The 22,306-nt window shown below is 37.5% G+C and overlaps 1 protein-coding gene across 13 annotated transcripts in view; it reads left to right on the plus strand.

The window, feature by feature from the left end:
• ZMYM5 (zinc finger MYM-type containing 5) overlaps window positions 1-21,835 on the plus strand; it is a 38,023-nt gene extending 16,188 nt beyond the window's left edge. For 11 of the 13 annotated variants that reach the window (XM_081046748.1, XM_081046750.1, XM_081046753.1 and 8 more), the window contains 4 exons: window positions 7,209-7,494; window positions 8,049-8,214; window positions 9,137-9,349; window positions 15,638-17,237. In XM_081046748.1, the coding sequence (XP_080902874.1) occupies window positions 7,209-7,494; window positions 8,049-8,214; window positions 9,137-9,349; window positions 15,638-16,375 (1,403 nt within the window). In that variant the 3' untranslated portion in view covers window positions 16,376-17,237. Of the gene's footprint in view, window positions 1-7,208; window positions 7,495-8,048; window positions 8,215-9,136; window positions 9,350-15,637; window positions 17,238-18,208 lie in introns of those variants that run through there. The other 2 variants (XM_081046751.1, XM_081046752.1) reach the window with 1 other exon arrangement.
• The last annotated feature ends 471 nt before the right edge of the window (window positions 21,836-22,306 follow it).

The raw sequence follows: 22,306 nt of genomic DNA on the forward strand, positions 1-22,306 counted from the left end.
GACCACTGGTGTTGCAATAACAGCTGTAAGTGAGGTGTCACTTTTTCTTTCTTTTTTGCAAGTGTGAGATAGTGAAGAAAACTTAACTAGTAGAGTTTGGTTCCACTGTCAGCACTTTTACCCATCATTGCCTTTGCATCAGTAGTGTAAATGCCAACATAGTGAGAAGGGCAAATAATCTTAGTATTATAATGGAAATATTTTGGCCTCACAGATCGCCCTTTTATTTCTTTTTCTAATAGAGTCTTGAACAGAAGTGGTAGGAGTTTAAAGCCTAATCTTGTTCTTGACTTGGGGTTGGGGGAAGCATTTGACAATTCATCTTTATATAGTATTATATGAGTTATATATGTTATATATACATTATATTAAAATTAGCTCATATCAAATATAATTAACTATATTTATATTGTATTTATTAATTGCTTGGTTGAGATTTTTCTAGTTTTTGTAATTGTAAACAAGTTTCTCTGAAATTTGGCATACTTGTCTTCTTTTCTTGAGAATAGTTTCTATAGGTGGAATTGCTAAATCAATATGTGAACGTATTTTTAAAGCTTTTGATGGTTAATGAAAAATTGCCCCCTTCAGAAAACTGTATTACTTTCCTAACAATACAAGAGTTTTTGTTTCCATGTTGGAAGCTTTCCTCAGGGATATGAGTGTTATTTAATGTTTGCTAAAGTGATCGCTAAAATGTGGTATCTTAATTTATATATCATTGAACTTGTAAAATATATTTGCAAACTTTTATTGAATTTGTTCATTCATGTTTGTCATCCATTTACTATTATGTACATCTTTTGTTTTATTGATTAAGCCTGAGAGATCTCTATATTGAAAAAACTTGCAATCTCTATATTAAAAGCAGTGTTAAACTTAAAAGCAATTGAAGAAGATAAGATGTTGAAGACTTGTAATAATGTCCATTGAAAGTCATTCTTTTAGATCTGTTTCTTTCACTCTTTTACTTATTTTTTTTGTTTTGTAATTCCCTAAATTTTAGGTGTATATTTATGTAAGCATGAATTCCATCTTATGTACATACAAGCTTTTAATCGGAGTTAAAACCAGAAGACTTGCCATGTATTTCTTTTATATTTCAGTATTAACCATTTTTCACCTTCTAGAGTAAATTGAAATTTGGTGTTTAATGTTGAATATGGTTAAATAAGATGCTTTTCAATTTAAAAGCATAGCATAGACTGATATTATACAAAAGCATTCTGTTGTTAGATGTTATACTATCATTTTACTCAAATTGTGGGCATAATTGAGACTTGGGAATGATATTTGAAAATAGTTTTGATTACTTCTGGATTTTTAAATTCTTGTCAACCCTTTATCTCATTAATCCAAAACTATTTTGTTTTTGTTATTTTCTCATTATGTAAAGTATCAGTGATTTTAAAATGTAACAAAGCAAAAGCACAAATGACTCACTTGATACTGATAAGTGAAAACGTTTTTGTTAATAACTATGTTCAAGCTATTTTGTTTACGGTATGTGGTACAAATTTCTATTATCAATGAAATATGGATGAATTTACAATGTTCCTGAGTTCTCAAAAGTTTCATTTTTGAGGGACAAAAGTTACAGAACCAAATCCTTTGAAGAATAACATTTAGTTTAGAATTCTAAAATCAATGTTCACCCAGTTGTCAGGTGAAGAGTAATATTGAAGATACATTTGCAACTTTCTTAAAGATTAAGTCACTCATGGAAAGGACCTTTCTGTTGTTTTTGTTGCTGTTTTTCACTCTTTGTTTACTTGAATGTAGCATAGTAAAAGCTGTCTCATTTTAGTATTATCTAGATTTTGTTTTCTCTTGCTGTCAGCATTAGTAAAACTAACCAATTTTTACCAGAATAAGATGTCAGCAGTTATTATTATTATTATTATTTAGAGTCAAAGCTACGCCACAGTGTCTTACTCTAGTTGCCATATGCTTCCCACTTGTATGAATTGAAGATTTTCCAGCATAGGAAAAAGAAAAAAAATAAGAGCAAGATGAGGATTTCTAGAGTTATTTAAATCTAGGGTTTATAGGTGAAATTTCATATAAAATTAATGGCTCTGCATGAAGTATACATAAAATTAGGCGTTCCGTTTTAGGATTATGTCCATTAGTGTGGACTTTTGAATCATTTAATCCTTTCATTAAGATTTAGGATAGATATTTTTCAGTGAAAGTTCTCCGCTTATCACATACCTTTTGTATCAACAGCAAAAAACTCAACCTGGAAAATACCTAAACTTAGAAATTGCTCTTGCATCTATGTTGTGTTTTTATTGCGTTATGCACATTTCTGATCATGATACTGATTTTAGGGAGTTCTGCTTGTGATGATAATAGAGTATGTAATTCCTTTCCCTCCTGCAGGGAGTACCTAGGGGGAAGAAAACACAAAATATACAAAGTGTCTATTGAAAGGTCAGAGAGCTACAAAGACAGTGAAGAAAATTTGGGTTCTAAAATTAAAGAGGAGAAGCCTTGGAGAAGTAACATGTTAGGTGGGGCTGCTTTTCTCTTATGGGTATGTGTTCCAATTCCAGAAAAGGCTGCTGAGAAGCCTGAGAATCTTAAGAGGAGCTTTCAACAGACTCACAGGCCCAAAAAGAGGGATACTGGTAAAAAAAGAGAGAGAGAGAGAGAGAGAGAGAGAGAGAGAGAGAGAGAGAGAGAGAGAGAGAGAAAGAAATAAAAAAACCTCTTGACCTTTGAATTGGGATGCTAACATAATCCAGAGCCTCAAATTTTGTAAGTTTTTCATGTAAAAACATAAAAAGCAATCAGGGATATATGAAAAGACCATATGACAGAAAATCAAGAGAGAAAACGCAGAGAGTAGACATGAGCCCAGATAATTGGGTCATCAGACACAGGTTTTAAGAAACTATGTTTTAACTGTAGCTTGGGTACAGCTGAAGAGAGTATGAGTGAACTAGAAGATACATCAGAATATTATCCAGACTAAATCATAGAGAACCAAAAGGGTGGAAAACACAGAAAGGAACGTTGAAAGACCTACGACACTTGATGAAGAGGACATGTAATTAATGTCCCAGAAAGAGGAGTAAAGAAATGAGGTAGAAGAGGTGCACCTGAGAATTCTCTAAAATGGAGATAAAACATAAACCTACAAATTCAAGAACATTTGCGAATTCCAAGTAGGATAAATACCAAAGAAACCATTAAAAGACAAGTACGGGGGGTCGGCCGGGTGGCGCAGGCGGTTAGAACTCCATGCTCCTAACTCGGAAGGCTGCCGGTTCGATTCCCACATGGGCCAGTGGGCTCTCAACAAAACAAAACAAAACAAAAGACAAGTACGGAAATCATAGTCAAAAATTGGAAGTAATCCACTCGTGCATTGGCAGTAGAATGGATAAGTAGTATTAGCTACACATTGGAATACTTTAAACAATGAAAAAGAATGAACTAGTACATGCAATTGTTGAATGAATCTTACAGACAAGATGTTGAGTTAAGGAAACTAGACACAAAAGAGTATATACTATATAATTTCATGTATGTGAAGTTCAAAATAAGACAAAACCAATCTTTGAAATCAGAACAGGGATGGCTTGTGTGAAAGGAAGCTATTGAGTGGGAAAATATCTAAGATAGGCTTTGGGATATTGGAAATTTTCTGTATATTTATGTGGATATAGTCCTTGTAAGAAATTTCATTGAGCTCTGCACTTAAAATTTATAAACTTTATGTGTATGTTATTTATTGTAACAAAAAAACCCCACAAAAAACCCACTGAAATAATGAACTTTTTACCCACAGACCCAACACTAAAGAAACACTACCATGTTTCCCCAAAAATAAGACCTAGCTGGACAGTCAGTTCTAATGCGTCTTTTGGAGCAAAAATTAATATAACACTCTATTATCTTATTATATTATATTACAAGACCCGGTCTTATAGTAAAATATTATATACTATAGTAAAATAAGACCGGGTCATATTAATTTTTGCTCCAAGAGACTCATTAGAACTGTCTGGCTAGGTTTTATTTTTGGGGAAACACGGTAAAAGGCTGTTCTTTAGGCAGAAGAATTTAGATGCAAGAAATGAAGAACACCTAAAAATCAAATAATGGATATAGTACTTACTGGACTTTTGGGCAAATCACCTAACTTCTAGGTCTTAATTTTCTTTGCATATAATTATGAATTTGGATTAAATAATGTATGCCCCTTATCTCTCTTTTTTTTTTCAGCAAGAGAAATTAACCAAATTTTTTAGTAAGAGAAATTAACCCCACATACATGAAAGAATCTGAGACCCCCCACACGTAAGAAAGGTTCAGAGGTAGAAAGGGAAAGTGGGCGTATAAGACATACTGAGCTAGGAATGAAATAAGGTGTGTTGAGGGCTTTCAGGGTCACTGCAAAATGATAAGAACAGATGTTTAGTAAATAAAAGTTTGCCCTGTCATATAGGTGGGTTAAAAAGAGGTTATTGCTGATAATTTCTTATGGGCAAGGCACCTAATTCAAGTTCTTCCAGGTAGTTAAAGCAAGTGGTAGAAGTTTCTCTTGAGCCTGAAGCTAAAATTGCCCTTAGCTTAACATAATCTGCATATCACATAAGCATATCTTTGGATGACTAGCTCTGAACCCCCAAACTGTAGGGAAGGCCCAAGCAGGTTCACAGGTTACTTACCACACATTACCTAGGGCTTCAGAGGCAGGCCCTGGAAGTAGTCCTCTGGCCCCTTGCCGGCCACCATTACCCCAGCAACTCCAAAGGGGTACCTGACAAGCCCAGCCCTACGTGTCCCATACTGGGACACTGAAGCCCCCATGGCCTGGCTGACCTGCACCAAACCACGAGGTCGCGTAGTTGTGTGTTACAGACGTGGGACAAAAAGTGGCCCCCGTTGACTCCCAGTCTTTTGTTCCTTAACTGGCACTACGCCTTTAGGAGCTTAGCTTCCTCGTGGGTAAAATGAACCTTGCAATACCTAGTTTTTGGAAGGGAATGAAAGGCTTGGGTAGGCAGCAGCTCTGGTAGAGCTTAAAGCAAGCAGCCTGAGTTTGCAATCTCCAGAACCACACCTCCATCCCCCACATTTTGTTCCTCTCGTACCTCCATGTACCTCCATGGAGCTCCTGCCTCTTTTCATCTCCTCTTCTGGACCTTCCTAGTAGGCCTCTTCTAGTAAAATTTATTCCACGGATAGGGCATGGAAGAATTTGAGAGTCCTTTAAATTTAACCTGGAGACACTAATACCAAAACTTGATGAAATAAGAAACTTAAAGGAAACATTATTTGCTTTATTTATGTATTCACCAAAGCTAAAGTAAAAAAAAATTTCAGAATCCAGTTAGTCTTCAGCAGTATAGGTGATATCTCACTTTCCATAATTTTATATAAATATGCCCCCTTTATGTAAGGATAAGTCCATAAAAGTACAAGGCCTAATGTTTTTGTGTTCAAGGTTCTTTTTTCTCCCATATTAATGGTAATGACAGCTCTTGTAATGGTTGACTGTCCTTTATTTCTATTTATTAAATCGACTTCATTATCCAGGTAATATGCAGAGAAGTTTGATCCTGGAATGCAATCTGTGTTTATTCTATAGATGAGTATGTAATTTGTTTTTTTGGAATGGTTCAGAATGATGTTGTTTTCTAAAGGAATGGCTTAGAAGTGAAGAAACTTCTGAGTACTTGGTGATAAAAAATTTTATTGGCACATACTCCATATTTGCCAGCATATCATCCTGTAGAATGAAAGAATTCTTTTTGTTACTTGCTCTGTTTTGTTTTTGCCTATAAGGTAAAAGATACCTAGAAATAGGACAAAGAAAATTAGAAGCAGTGGGTGGGAATTTAGAAATGAAAATGGAATTGTTAGTGTTGGTATTACTGAGAGAGGCCTTTGGAGCTGTTATAGGTGGAGGGGCCATAGATGGGCCTCTTCCTAATGACAAGAGCTATTCAGTCTTCTAGGGCCTTGTTTCTCAAAGCTTCACCATCACCGGACTAGTTAGAAATACGGAATCTCAGGCCCCTCCCAAGCCCTACTAATTTAGAATCTCCGTGTAAACAAAATTCCCAAGATATCTGATGCATGTTGAAGTTTGAGAAGTACTATTTCCTATACATAATATAGTGTACCATTTTGAAGCTAACACTAATACTTGTATATGGTGGCGGAGGCCCTGTGTGAAGTTAGGAAAGCTGTTTCCTGAGTAATCCACCACACTTAACATTAATGCCTGTGAAATAATATTTTGGAAGGCTGGGAAGTAATTGTAGAAAGAGTTGCTTTAAAATGTTGTGTTTAAATTATATGTATTTTAGAAGTATATTGATGTCTACATATTACTTGAAATACATAAAAATTGATTGTTCAGAGGGCTGAATAGATAGAAAAATGATAAAGTATAAATAGTGTAAAATTAGGGTGGGGAAGGATAAAGAGGGTAAATGGGATCAAATATATGGTGATGGAGTCTAGACTTTGGGGGTGCACACAGTATGGAGTATACAGATGTCATAATATAAAATAGTACACCTGAAATTTATATAATGTTATTAACCAATATTACAGCCAATAAATGTAAAAAGTAGTAAAATAGCGTAGAATCTATTTGGTAGATGTTCAGTTTAAAATTCTTTCGGCTTCTCTATATGCTTTAAATTTTTTAGAATAAAATGTTAGGTGGGGAGCTGTTAGGAAAATTGATATCATATACCATACTCAATAGTTATCTTTGTATTTACATATTTTCTAATATTCTTAGAGAAGAAAAAGTGGCTAATGTTTTTTGCAAGTGCCATAATTCCAAACATAATACTGTACTATAGCACTTTCATGAGTTAGGTATCATTGCCAGCCTGTAGCTGAGAAAACCAGGACACGTTAATACTATATACTTGCACAATCAGCGCAGAAACATGCCTTTTGACCTGGGGAGTCTGACTTAGAAGATGATGGCTACCTCATTGCACAATCCCAGGGCCGCCATTTACATTGTTGGCACAATAGAGTTTTCATTCACTTAGAATGCTAAGTGTACAGTTGCCCTGGGATTGTGCAGCAGGACTGCCGTGCCTTAAACACTTGTTACATGGCTGCCTCACTATTCTGTTAAACTTGTGCAAAATGAAAATTTAAAATATTTTTCTGATGTGAATTTTGAATTGTTCCCTGACTTTTTCTTGTGTTTTGTTCTTAAGATTCTTGGATCTCCCAGTCGGCATCATTTCCCCGTAATCAGAAACAGCCAGGGGTGGATTCTTTATCACCAGTGGCCTCGCTTCCTAAACAGATTTGCCAGCCTTCAGCCCAACAGCAACCCACCAAACCAGTTAAAGTCACTTGTGCAAACTGCAAAAAGCCTTTACAGAAGGGACAGACAGCTTATCAACGAAAAGGATCGGCTCACCTCTTTTGTTCTACCAGCTGCCTTTCCTCATTCTCTCACAAGCGTCCTCCAAAGAAACGCAATGTACTATGTAAAAAGTAAGCTGTACTTCTCACATGGCTCCATCTGGCCTATAGTGGCAATGTAAATATGCCTTCTGAATGTGATTGGAGAGCCACATACATTCATGGGGAGGATTGTTGTTGCAGGGTATCTTCAGGTTGATTGAGCTTGAGTTATTGTGGAGCTTATCAGAGATGTGGGCTCATTTGTACTGTACCTGCTCTTGGCAGGAAAGTGGGGTATGGCTGTCGGGATATGTTGGTCCTCTCCTGCCTCTGCCCCGCCTCACCCCCTACCCCATCTCTGCCTTAGTTCTACCAAGTTGCTACCACCCTTTTTGAATGCTTCTAGAAATCATAAGAATCTGTGTCAAGGCTCTTGTGCTACAAATATTACACTTTTACCTTCAGATCGTCTTTTCCAGTATAACTTAAGACTCTTGGCAGTGAAACCAAAAAGAGGATTTTTTTCTAAATTGAGAAATTATAGTTGATTCCTAGTATTATGAGAAAATGAAAAATGTCCATTATTGTTTATTTATTTGACATTAAAATGCAATGTCCTTAAGTTGTCTATCTCTGTGTTTCAGAGATGCACCTACAAAAAAGGCTTCTGTTGTTCCTCCAGTGGGCTGGAGCAAGTCCTTCCAAGAACTCCGTAGCATGTCCTGTGTGTCCCCCTATGAGAACAGCCAGAATCCCAGAAAAAGAGTTTCGAACAAGTCAAGATGTACCATCTGTAGTAAATTAACAGAGGTGTGGGTTTTTATATCTCATTTAAGTTCTTATCTAGGTTAACAGGAATGCCTGTAAGTGCTGCCCTGTGTTCTGCCATCTACATAATGCACATCCTGAATCTGCACAGTGAAGTTAAAAGGAACTGTCTTATAAGCAAATGTCCCATTTGCATAGTATGGCACGTATACATTGTTTCTCTGGAGTTGCTGTAGTCATGCACAGCGATAGTTGTATGATGGGTTTCGTTTTCACTAGCCACGCTAAATAAAAGTGTAGGTTCAGGACATGAAGGAAGTAGCCAATCCTGGTACGAGACCATGTGGGACATGTGGAGTGAAAGTATGTTGAAAACGTTACATTTCTTATGGGTGCTGCCATCTTTACAGATACTGAAAGAGGAAGTGAGCATGCCCACGGGCCTCACTTGGCCCAGTCATTGGTAACTGCATTTGGAGTTGGTTGTCCTGAGCCATGCAAATCGTGGACATGCTTTTATCTCAGTTACCATGAAGCTGAGCAAAGCATGTGTAGACACAGCATCCGGAATATGGGTGGTGCTGATCCTTTGGCCCCTCCCACGATTTTCTAGCGAGGTGAACTTTAGAACACGAAAAACTACCCATCCATTTCTTTTAAACAGGTAGTATCAAAATCTTCTAAACCAGTTCATTTCCTAAATGTCTCTGGGGAAGTTATTACTGATTTTATTGTTTTTTTGTTCTATTAGTCTTATTTTTCTTCTTTTGTAAAATTGAAAAATGATTTTACCAAAAAGTCAAACATAATGAAAGAATAACCAAATGGGCTTTTTAGTCTTTTCCTGAATATTTCTTCCATTGAGAAATTACTAGAGTTTCTTTTTTTCTATTGAAAAAACTACTTACCTCATTCCTTACTGTGCTAACTTGGCTCATTTAATAAATTCTGCTTTTTCTTCTAGATTCGCCATGAAGTCAGCGTTAATAATGTAACTCATAAGCTGTGCAGTAACCACTGCTTTAATAGATACAGAATGGCCAATGGTCTGATAATGAATTGCTGTGAACAGTGTGGAGAGTACCTGCCCAGCAAAGGTGTCGGGAACAGTGTCCTGGTGGTTGATGGTCCGCAGAAGCGATTCTGTTGCCAGAGTTGCGTTAATGAATATACACAGGTAATTCTTGTAGTGAGTTGTAGATTTTCGGGTGGACAAGGACTTGTACCAGCGAGCTTACAGCAACCAGATTGATCTCAAAATCTCATTTAGTTCCATTTTGGTCAATCGGTCATTGAGTTGTCCCATCCCAAATGAGTACTGAAATCAAATTGTTTGTTAGAAGTAACCTTGTTTTAAATCTTCACTCATTGTGGACGTTACAAGTAATTATTTTCTCTACCATTTTACACTCCCACTGACAACTCAGTAGTTCGTTGCTCCACATTCTTACCAAAATTTGGTATTGTCTGTGTTGATTGAAGCTATTCTAGTGGACATGAAATGATTGTCTTATTGTGGTTTTAATTTGCATTTCCCTGATAACTAATATATTCACCTTTCATCACTTATATTCTAGGTATGATCAAACAATATAGTGAATGTTTAAATAAAAGAAATTTATTACAGTAAAAGACATTGCCGTTAACCCCCTTCAAAATACTCCCCCTTGCTTCGAACACACTTATCCCGTTGTTCTTGCTACTTTCTGAAGCAGTTCTGGAAGTCCTTCTGTTGTGGCTGCCTCAATGTCCTGAATCATTTTGACTTTGGAAAGGAGCCAGAAGTTGCACAGTGCCAGATCCAGTGAACAGGGTGGATGAGAACACACCATAACATTTTTATTTGACAGAAATTGCCATACCGGAGGCGATGTTTGACACAGAGTGTTGTCATGATGGAGAATGATTTACGGCACACTTTAAAACACACTGTCTCTTAACCGTAGCTCACACCCGACTGACTGCTCCAAACAAGTTGAAACTTGTCACACGCTGTTACTAAGGTTCAATGCCTCACTTTCCGTATTGAAGATCCCTGCCTTTCCATTGGATGGCACTCGGCAGCAGCATACACTGTATTTTGTGGTCACAGTGGGAAAGGCTCTGTGTCACACATTGCTTCTGATACGGCAATTTCTGTCAAATAAAAACATTATGGTGTTTCCTCATCCACCTTATTCACCAAATCTGGCACCATGTGACTTCTGGCTCTTCCCCAAAGTCAAAATGACCATGAAAGGTAAACGTTTTGAATTGATACAGGACATCAAGGCAGCCACGACAGCACAACTAAAGACTCTCACAAAAGAGGTCTTCCAGAACTACTTCAGAAAGTGGCAAGAATGACGGAATAAATATGTTTGAAGTAAGGGGGAGTATCTTGGAAATTAATAGCAATGTGTCTTTTACTGTAATAACTTTTTTTTTTTATTTCAATAGTCATGTTGTTTGATCACACTTTGTATCTTACTTTGTAAAGTCTCTGTTCAGATCTTTAGCTCATTTTTATAATTGGGTGTCCTTTTATTGAGTTACAGGAATTTATATATTCTGGATACATGTCTTTTGTAAAATGTATTCAGAAGATTTTCCTCTGGACAATTGTGGAGACAGAGTCCCAGAGAGCAGTTTCTAGGCTCTCGGCCTCATGTGGAAAGGTGCTGGCTCGGGTAGTAGATGGCCGTCAGCTGTGGCTGGTTGGCCGTCGGCTGTGGCCGGATAGCCAATTAGCCACTGATATAACTGCCACAGCTGTGTTGGAGAGTCCAGTCGAGTTGGTCGGTTGGCAGAAAAGCAGACAGCAGGTTGCAGGTCGTGTGACTCCAGCCTCCAGTGAGACTGTAGTGGTCTGACTCCCCTACCTACGGCTCCGTGGGTTTTCCTTTTTGGCCTAGCCACATCCTGCATTCTTATGTGGGGAGCGGAACAGAGGCCCTGCAGGCCGCCTTGCACAACAAATGGCGCAGCAAGCAGGGTCTGCCGCATAACAACGTTTTGTCTTTTTATTTTCTTGATGTTTTTGAAAAGCCCAAGTTTTTAAATTTTTTTTTTTTAATCTTTTTTTTTTCTTTTTCTTTTTCTTTTTTTTTTTTTTTTGTTGTTGAGAGCCCACTGGCCCATGTGGGAATCGAACCCGCAGCCTTCGGAGTTAGGAGCACGGAGCTGTAACCACCTGCGCCACCGGGCCCGCCCCCAAGTTTTTAATTTTGATAAAGCCCACTAATTGCTTTTCTGATTAATTATTTTTGTGTCTTGTTTTAAGGAATCTTTGCCTACAAAGGTTATGAATGTATTTAACTATGTTTTCATCTAAAAGCTTTTAAATTTTGGATTTTATGTTTATGTCTGGTATCCATTTCAAGTTAATTTTGTGTATGGTATAAGGTAGAGGTAAAGGAATTATCTACCTGACTTGAAGACATTAAAAACCTCAAAACATTGCATTGGACATCATAAATATATTTAATTTTTATTTACCAATTGTACTTCAGTAAAGATGGAAAAAAAGACATTAAGGAACTACAGTAATCAAGGTAGTGTGGCATATAAAAATAAACAAATAGGTCAATGGAATAGATAGTCCAGAAAGAGAATCACACCTGTATAATCAGTTGATTTTAGAAGAAGGTACCAAATCATTTTGATGGAAAAGCAAGGTCTTTCGAACAGATGGTGCTGGCACAATTTCCCTCCCTAGTCTCCAACTCCAGTTCAAGCCATTGTTTCTCAGTCTAGTTGTGTAGGACCCAGCTCCCTGGCACATGTTGGTATTATGAGCCTTGTGCTTCCCCCAGCTGAGGCAGTTGGTTGCCAGCTGATGGCTGCTCACGGCAGCTATCGCGGCTGTCAGCTGCTCACACCAGTTGTCGGCCCCTCACTCTGGCCACCGGCTGCTTGCCATAGCCCATGGCAGCACACAGCATCACTCAGCAGACTGCAGCAGCTCATACGTTCTCCAGCTGCTTATGGCAGCCCAGCTCCAGGGAGAGCCGTTGTTCACAATCTTAGTTGTAGAGGGCGCAGCTCACTGGCCTGTATGGGAATTGAATCCGCGTTAGGAGCACGGCATTCCAACCACCTGAGCCACCAGGCTCCCCTGGGACAATTTTTTGTTTGTATGGAAATAAATGAGCTTTGACTTTTTTCCCATACACAAAAATTATTTCAAGATAGATCTTAAACATAAAACCAGGAACATCCTTAACCCCCATTTCACTGGATAAGGATTTAAGTGGTTAGCTTTCAGAGAAAAGTAACTGAAGTGCAAGGCTTATTGAACAAGAGAGGAAACAGGAGATACCCACAGTTGACTTTTGAGTTTTTGCAAGAAAGGCTAATTTATGTTCATTATTTCTTTATATATACTACACCTCATATAAAATGTATAGACTGAATTTTGAGCTTACCTAGTGATCTAACTGAAGGTGATTTTGTCCCCTCGAGGACATTTGGCAATGTCTTACACATTTTTTGTTACAACAGCTTGGGGGTGGGAGGTGCTGCTGGCATCTATTGAATAGAGGCCAGGGATTCTGCTAAACTTCTGAAATGCACAGGACAGTCCCCACCACAGTTACTTGGCCCAAAATGTCAGTAGTGCCAAAGTTAAGAAATCCTGTACCAAAAGGATATATAGGTAGCTGGAATGTGAGTGTGTGTGGTAAGCATAGTAAGAAGGAAGAGAACTAAATTTCCATCTTCCTCATTGAGAAATCAGATGATGATGCATAAAACTAGGAGGAAAAATCAGTAAATAGTGATACAGATGTGTTACTTTGACATTTGGAAACAAATACCAAAAGAATCAGCTCTATGTGTTCAAAGTAGGTAACTTCTGGGAAAGGGGAAATGGGTGAAGGTTAGTTTGTTGTAATTCACCAGGTTTAACTAGTTGATGCACTATACTAAATGTATATTCAATTTTGATTAACTAAAACTTTAAAATATGTTATAGATACTGAAGTTCAGAGACAGTGTCTTACCCAAAGTCACACAGCTAGATTTGACCTCACATCAGAAATCTTCATTAGTACATGATATGAACATTTAATTATACATGTGCCTTTTCCCCAAACAAGCCGTAAGTTCTCTGAGGCCAGGATCTACCGGGCATGCCAAAAAATGTGTACACATGACTTGTATTCATCTTTTGTTAGTGGTGTGTGTTGAGTTTTACAATTTTAATGCAGTTTTTTCCTTTCTTAAAATGCGTATACTTCTTTTTGGCACCTTCTCTATATGTCATTCAGTTTAGGAATCTCCAGAGTAACCAGCCTTATATGTGGCATGACCAAACCATCTTACTGGGACACCTAGAGAGTGAAATGATATTCTGCTAAACAACGCAGTGCTCCCATCTTGGTACCTCTCTTTCCAGTGATCCCCCCCCCCCTTTTTTAGGGGCTTCAGTTAATTGGTGTCTACCTCACCTGCCTTTTATTTTACTTCAGTTTTCATCCAGCTCATCAGTAAAAATGTTCATGTGACAGAAGAATATAGCATTGCCCGGAAGTATTTTTGCACTTCATTTTCAAAGAGTCTCAGATGAATGTTCCTGGAGAGAGTGCCTAAGTGACATGGATTGGAAAAGACATCAGCAGTTTAACCTTGGAGCCTAGAGTATAGGCAGAAAATTCATGAGCCTTTCCAGTTCTTTGCTATCAGACCTTATTCAGCAATTGTCACATAGTTATGAGTATCCTTGTTGGAGTGTGTGCCAGTAATGACAGCTAACATGAGTTTACTGTGGGGCCAGACACAGCTTTACTGTATTTTTACATTTAATCATGTAAACAGTCTCCCTAGTTAGGTGCAATTGATGTCCTCGTTTTATTTTATTTTATATTTTATGTTCTTAAAGATTTTAGTGTATTTCAACTACTCTGCCATCTTGACTGGACCTCCATGTTCTCATTTTATTGCCGAGGAAACTGAAGCTTAGGTGGTTAAGTGACTTGCCCAAGGTCATATAGCTGGGAAGTGGAACATCCACCGAGAATAACAACTACCTATTCATGACCAGGAAACTCAAGAAGGAAAGAGATAAGACCAGAGTTTGGATTTGGTTGTGTAATAAATACACTAGTGTAGTCCTTGGCTTTCTGTTTATGTGTGATCTTCTACTACAGTCTTATCCACTCCCATAGTTTCAGCTATGATGACTTCCAAAATATATCTGCAGATTATATTTCTTCAGTTTCAGACCAATATATCCACCTTTAATCTCCATTGAAATGTTTCACAGATCCCTCAAACTGTATCTAAAATGGAAATTCCAAACCTGCTTTCCTTCTTTGTTTTCCTCGTCAGTAAATCTCACCATTCAGTCAGGTGCACAAACAAAAACAGCGTCATTCTTTCTTATTGTGGGGGATGGTGTCACTATTTAAGACCCTTTCCAGTCAGCAGTCTTTGAGACCATTATGTCGGCCTTGGCCAGCGGGAGAATGGAGTTATCTGACTTGCCCGTCTTAGGGTCATTCTTTACACCTCCCTGTTCCTCTGCCCCTGTAACCACTCAATTACCAACTAATCCAGATTCTACTTCCTAAATGTCTCTCAACTATCCTATCTCTGCCATAACCCTAGACATCGCCTAGGGTTTCCTATCTCTGTGCCCTCGGTCTTCCTTAGAGTTGGAAATCCATAATACAATCAGCAATCTTTCTAAAGCGCAGGTTTGATCAGGTCACTCCTTTTCTTTTACTTTAGTACTGCCATCTTGCTTTCAGGATTAAATCAGAACACAGCTCTTAGTTTCTTAAGATCCATACAGTGTTCTGCTGTGCTATGCACAAAACTTACAGCGGATGAGCTGCCATTCACATTGTGCACATCTGTTACTGTTAGTCTCTTGTTTGCATTTGTGTTTTTATTGACTTAAAAATAGGTAATGTGTATCTTACATGGAATCATACAATATGTGGTACTTTGCGGCTGGCTTCCACATACTACACTGTTTTCTGGGTGCAGCCATGTTGTAGCATATATCTTTGTTTCACTTGTTTTTATTGCTGAAGAGCAGTCCATTGTGTGGATATTACTGTATTTTATCCATCAGTAAGGGACATTTGAATTGTTTCTACTTTATGGCTATTATGAATAATGTTGCTATGAACATTTTGTACAAGTCTTTGTGTGGACATATATTTTCATTCTGACATTGTTAAAATGGTGGTAACTCTGTTTAACTTTTGAGGAATTGTAGACTGTTTCCCAAGGCAGCTATACCATTTTACATTCCCTCCATCATCTTAGGTAGATTCCAGTTTTTCCACATCTTTGCCAATACTTGTCTTTTTATTGTAGCCATCCTCGTGGGTGTGAAGTGGTATGTGGTGGTTTTTGATGACTAATGAGTATCTTTTCATGTGCTTACTGGGCATTTGTACATATATTCAATTTTTATTTATTTTTTTTTAGTATTAACGATTCTGAGATAAACCTGTAATCTCTTTCTCCCCAGATGCTGGAAAAAAAATCAAAAACATTATCAGTATCAGAAAACAGAAAAAGGAATGCTGTTAGAAAAGAAAATGAAAGGTTGTTGAATACACTTTTGGAAAAAATGGAGGGAATACCAGAGAAAAAGAAAAAGACTTCAGCGCTCCAAGTTTCAGCAGAATGTAGCACAGATTCATCACTGATGGAACAGGATGTGCATGGACCTTCTGTATGCACCATAGCTGATACATTTCAAGAGCAATTGGAAGAGAAAACGTCAGAAGACTCCACTAGACCAGTTGTGCTTTCTGCAGATCCAGGTACATGGCCTCGAATTTTGAATATTAAACAACGAGACATTCTTGTCAAAAATAATCCACCTCAAGTAAGAAATTTTAACTTTCCAAAAGACAATACAGGAAGGAAGTTTTCAGAAACCTATTATACACGAATTCTTCCAAATGGTGAAAAAACCACTAGATCTTGGTTACTTTATTCGACCTCAAAAGATTCTGTGTTTTGTCTATATTGCAAACTCTTTGGGGAAGGAAAAAATCAACTGCGGAATGAGAATGGGTGCAAAGATTGGCAGCATTTATCACATATTCTTAGCAAACATGAAGAAAGTGAAATGCACATCAACAATGGTGTTAAGTATTCAAAATTAAAATCTGACTTGAAAACAGAGGAAATTGTTGGAGCAGCAGAACACAGATTACAGGAAAATGAGAAAAGTGGTAGTGTGCTGTTGTACACATGATATACCTGGCAGGGTCCTACGTCTCCTCGGGGATCCGTATCCTGACAGACAGTCAGTACCATTTATGTCGTGAGGGTCCTCTACAGAGTAACACTCAACAGTTCACTGGCCACTAAGTATTATAGCATCACAAATGAATCGTAAAGAATATTTTTGTTCCAAATTTTAAAGCTGGTTGGAGTTCATAGTGGTTAGCGCAGGTTTCAATAGAGGCAATTGTTCATTTTTTTCAGTCTGTTAATAAATATCTTTTGAAATTGGCTTTTGACAGGTTCCCTTAATTTTTTGTTCTGATTACTGTGAACGAGGGAGAGAAAGGCTTAAATTTGTCAATACCACTTTGAACGAGATACTTACGTGAAGAAGTATTCTCATCATTATTATTAAAGTAGAAACATTCAGAAACAGTTTAAGAACAGAATGGGACATGAAACTGCAGCTTTTTGCTATTAAACCAAATTCTTGTGATGTATTTCTTTCGGGCAGAACACCACTATTTGAGCAAAACAGCATCATTTATTAAATAAATTTTTAAGGTGGTTAGTTTGCAGTTTATTGGTTTTGATTTAATCTGTAAATGTTTTAGCTTTTATTATGTGAAAATTATGAGAATAAAGTGTATACCTATTTTTATGTTGGTACAAATATAAGAAATATAAAAATAAAAATATATTAAGTTAACCTTTAGGCATTGTGGCATTTTTTTTTCTCTGAACGAGACTACTTGCTTGAAATTTGAGAAATACTCTAATGAAAATTAAGGATCTTTTTTCAGATGATTAATAGCACTAAGTATTTAGTAATTCTCCCTTTGTTTCTGGTTTCTCATACTAGTTTTATCAGATATTAAATTCTTACATATACTTGGGCTCGTCTGAAGGCTTTTCCTATGAAACATAATGGCATCTGATCAATGACTAGAGCAAAACATGGTACATTCTTCATGGTGGGGCTTACACTAGGAGCACTTGTTGGCTGTCAGTGAGGCCTGTGCAGAAAATTATTTTTGGAACACCCAGAAAAATCATTCTCATTAATTTATAACCATTTTGGTTTTTGACAAAAATCATTTCAGTCTTTCAGACTTGGATCTGAATAAGCCATTGGGATGTTTCCAAAAATCCAGTTTACTCTCAGAGACCTAAAAGGATACTCTAGAGCAGGGGTGTCCAAACTGCGGCCCGCGGGCCAACTACGGCCCGCAATCCATTTTTTATTGGCCTGCAGCAAATTCCAAAAATATATTTAGTTTACTTAAATAAACCAGGTGAGGCAATACGTACTTCACCTCGAGTGAGTGGCCCGGCTGTTTGTGTATTTTACCACACATGGCCCTTGGTGAAAAGCGTTCAAAAAAGTTTGGACACCCCTGCTCTAGAGAATATAACAGGTTGTTCTGAAGTTCCTTTGCAAATGGTTAATGTACCCATTATTTCATTAAAGCTTACCCGTTAATCAACAGATTTGTTATATGATTAGACAGATTGAGCAAACTAACGAAATAAACCGAGGCTACTTGAGATAATTTGGTAAGAACATCAAATTTATCCATTGAGAAAACAAAATTCGATACCTTAAAATTCTTTCATTTCTTCAACATACTGCGCACCTATAAGGTACCATAAACCCTTCGCGTAGTAATGAGTTAAATGTGAAAAATTCAAAAGATGTAGGTGCTGGGTTTATCTGTGTTCACTGTAAATGTCTTTCAACTTTTTGGTATGTATGAAACTTCATAATGAAATGTTGAAGGAAAAAGCAACTAAATTCAGAAGATAAAGTAAATATCTCTAGGCACTTGAATAACTTACTTTTGTTTTTTTCCTTATCTAGCTTTTTTTCCTCTGCTTTAAAGTTAGAATGTGCCTGTTGTACAGAAGGAAGAACACAGAATGAAGTGCAAGTCCTGTTTCTCCTCCCCCACTCTCCCTGCTGCAGGTCTGGTCATCAGTGAGCTGGACGACATACCCAGGATTTGTTTCCAAAACATCCTTTTCATTTCACTGAGAAAAGGCATTAGAAAAAATTATCTCCTAATGTAATACCAAAAATTAGGAAGGGCAATTCAAAATGGCAGTCCTCAGGTAATGGCAACTTAATGGTTTTCTCACAGAGGACAAGTGAGATTTTTTTCATAAATCTCACATTTTCAAAATTGTAAGACATTACATTGAGCTGTTTTCTTCCTGTGATCCTCTGGCCCTCCCTTGCTTCGTGCTGAAAGCCAGTAAGAGTTGCTAATAGCCACTTTATAAAGAAAAGGTACAATTTGCTACATAGTCTGTAAAAGTGAACAATGATTGAAGTTAAGAGCTCAATCAAGTTTGGAGAAAGAATAGCGCTGTATCATTTTACTAGTCATATCACTCTTCTGTTTCAAACTTTGAAGTTCCCACATTGCTTCAAATTTAAAACTCCAACTCCTTACCACAACATAAGATAGATAGCTGCAGTCATCAGTGGCAGATTATAGGGAAAGAGGTTGTAGACAAAGCGAATGTGAAGTACAAAAGCTTAGATATGGACTAGTCCTCTATAATGTTGAATTATATAATGTCATCATTTTAGGATGAGATCAAGAATATGAGCATTTGACTACAGCTGACAGAAAAAAAAATCTGAGCCATGTACCCACATCAGTTTCTGAGAAAGTAACAAGTTAGTTTGGGGAGATAGTGCTGTAATACTGAGGACTAAAGGTTTTCAAAAACTTGTATCCTGATTTATCTTTTAAGGCAGCAGTGATTTTAAATGTGGCGAGTAGATGACTATGAACTAATGTCCTGGACGTCACATTTAGAGTGAAGAGCAATTAATCCAATTTGCTTCTACTGATAAAGCAAGGGAAACCTATTAGCTGGCAAAAACCTATAACCTCACTTTAACACCTCACTTATATGGGTGTTAAAAACACTTTCATAAATCATGTTTACAAATGAGTAAAATTGTAAACCTCCAGCAAAACTTATCAAGGGATTAGAAAAGAGAAAAACAGCATTATCAAGAATCACTGGAGATTGTATGGACATTAAAAACAAAAATATGAACTACTTGGTCAAAGAGTTTGACAAACTTGATGTAATAGACAAATCACTTGAAAAACAATTTATCAAATCAGCTCAGCAAAGTAAGAATAGAGGGAAATTATTAGGAAAAAGGGAATCTACAAAAAAAAACCATAATTAAGATCATACATAAAAGTGAAATAACACTTCTCCCTGAGATAAGGAACAAGACAAAGACGTTCACTAGTACCATTTCTATTCAACGTTGCGTTAGGTTCTATTCAATTTAATAAGGCATGTAAATAAAAGGTATAATGATTGGACAGGAAGAAGAAAACTCATTTGCATTTAGCATATGACATGTCTATATGTTTTAGAAAAACGAAATCTTTGGCAAACTGAGAATAAGGGAATTTAATGAGGAAGTTAGCTGCAAGGCCAATATATTTAAAAAATTACTTCTATAAGCAATAAATAATTAGAAAATGAAGTTAAATGCTGTTTACAATAACAGCAAAAAATTAAATACATAGGAATAATGTAATAAAAGAGATGTACTATCTCTACACAGTAGCTTGTAAAATGTTAAAACCTGAATAACCATTGTAGATTACAAGACTTGATGTTAACATGAGGATTTCAGTTCTGATACTAAGCTAGATTCAACACAGCCCTAGTCAAAAGCTCATCTTGTTTTTTCAGTGTGTGGGGAAAATTGATAAACTGATTCTAAAGTTTACAGGAAATATAAAGTGTTAGAATAATAGCCAAAATATTCTTAGAACAATGAATTTGGAGGATCTACCATACCCTGCCCTATTAAAATTCTATCATAAAACTACAGTTAAAATTACATTATAGTCGCAAGGATAGGCAAATAGATCTATTAAGTAGAGTAGAGCACCCAGAAACAAAATTAGTCACATGTAATCACCTTCTTTACAGCAAAGGCACCAATTCAATTCAGGGAAGAAGGATGGTCTTGTCAGTAAATGATGCTAGGTAAACCGGATATCCATACCAAAAAGTGAACCTTGACCCCTTCCTCACACCATGCACAAATGCAGAGGGTGCCAGAAAAATGTATACACATGCTAAGGAAAGCTGTATTAAAATTGTAGTAATATATACAGATAACAAAAGATGGATACAAGTCACGTTCAACTTCTGCAGTTACAAGAGGTGTTCAAAGTGGTTACCATCAGCGTCCAGACACTTCTGATAACGGCGAACTGCTGCTTGAGCAACGCTGACCAAAATGTCCACTTGTATACATTTTTTCTGCACCCCTGGTATGTATTTGAGTTTGATTATAGACTGAAATGTGTGAAGTATAACAAAACTTATAAGAAAACATAGGAAAATATTTTCATGACCTTTGGAGAGGAAAGAATTTCTTAAGCAGGATCCAAAATGCAATAACCGTAAAAATTAAAAATAGATTGGCATGTTTGCCTTCAATAGGAGGATGGGAAATGGCAGCAGGCATGGTAACTTAGTTTTAGGATTTTTCCTAATCATGAATAAGAATAAAACAACAACACCAAAAATCCATGAAAAATATTTCCTATAACAAGTGACAGGATGTCTTCACAAACTTCAAAATACAGTGGATGAGGATGAATTCTGAGTGTTATCTGAATGGGAGAAAGCAAAGCAAGGGGCATGATGGATCTAAGAGTAAAAGAACCCCCCAGAGAGCCGACAGGTATTGACTGAAAGATACAGCAGGCCGATCCCGGCACACCTGAACTGGGAGGCATTTTCCTAATTCAGTGACTGATAAAGTGTGAGGAGCCCATGGGAGGACCCTCCAACTCTAAGCTTCTGAAACCGAGTAAGTGTCATGCAGCAGCCTACCCGTCTGTCCCCTCGCACCTACCCCTAAGGAGTCTGTGAGACGGATCCTTTCAGGGACTTGGCATCACCTTTGTGCTTACACCGTATGTCTCCCTGTTTGGCCCTGGAGGATGGCTGGTTAGCCAATGATGGGTAAGATTCCTCAAAGAAGGAACAACCTAAGCCAGGCACAGTCACATAGGGGCCATCAGGAGAACTCATGAGGTTGATAGAGGTGGGCATAGACCCCCACCTTCCCCTGGCTGAGGAGAGCCTCTGCCTCTGTGGCTGCATTCCTTCCCACAACCTGCAGGGGAAGAGATTCAATGATGTGATGACATCAGTTCTCCATCTATCCATTTCAGTAAGTTTCAGCATAAAGGTTTTGTCCCTTAGGGAGATACACACATCCTGTGACTGTTGGTTCTGCTGCTTGCAGGCAAGGGTAATTGGTTTAAATCAGCTTCCTAGTGTAATGTATGAAATCCACAGACCGTGGAGAAGACAATGTTACTTCCTTGTGTGTATATCAATAAAAGCCACAAGGAGGCCCGATTCGGGGCTCTCAGTCCTTTGAGGCTGTGAGACCCTTGGCCCCTAGTGCATAAATCTCTTGACTTCTGTTTCTTTCTCAACCCTTCGCCGCCCCTTCTTGTTCTCTCACTGCCTGTGTTGCACTGGACGCGACAAGCTAGGACAAGGCCCAACACGGAGAAATCACAATTGAGCAGGTTAGGGACAATAGAGGACCAGAACCAAGCAATGAGAGGTCTGGATAAATGTGTAAAGCAGAGCAGAACAAGGTTATCTCAGAAAGCAGGTTGATGTTGTGTTTTTCTTAACACTACACAAAAGCAACAGATGGAAGAGCTCTCTGAAGTACAAAAGCTACCCTGAACTACACTTCCTACCGTGTTTCCCCAAAAATAAGACCTAGCTGGACCATCAGCTCTGATGTGTCTTTTGGAGCAAAAATTAATATAAGACCCGGTCTTAATATAATATAGACCAGGTCTTATATAATAATATAATATATAATATAATGTATAATATAAAATATAATATAATACTGGGTCTTATATTAATT

The sequence above is a fragment of the Rhinolophus hipposideros genome (assembly GCF_964194185.1).
Source record: "Rhinolophus hipposideros genome assembly, chromosome: 4".
NCBI lineage: Eukaryota > Metazoa > Chordata > Mammalia > Chiroptera > Rhinolophidae > Rhinolophus > Rhinolophus hipposideros.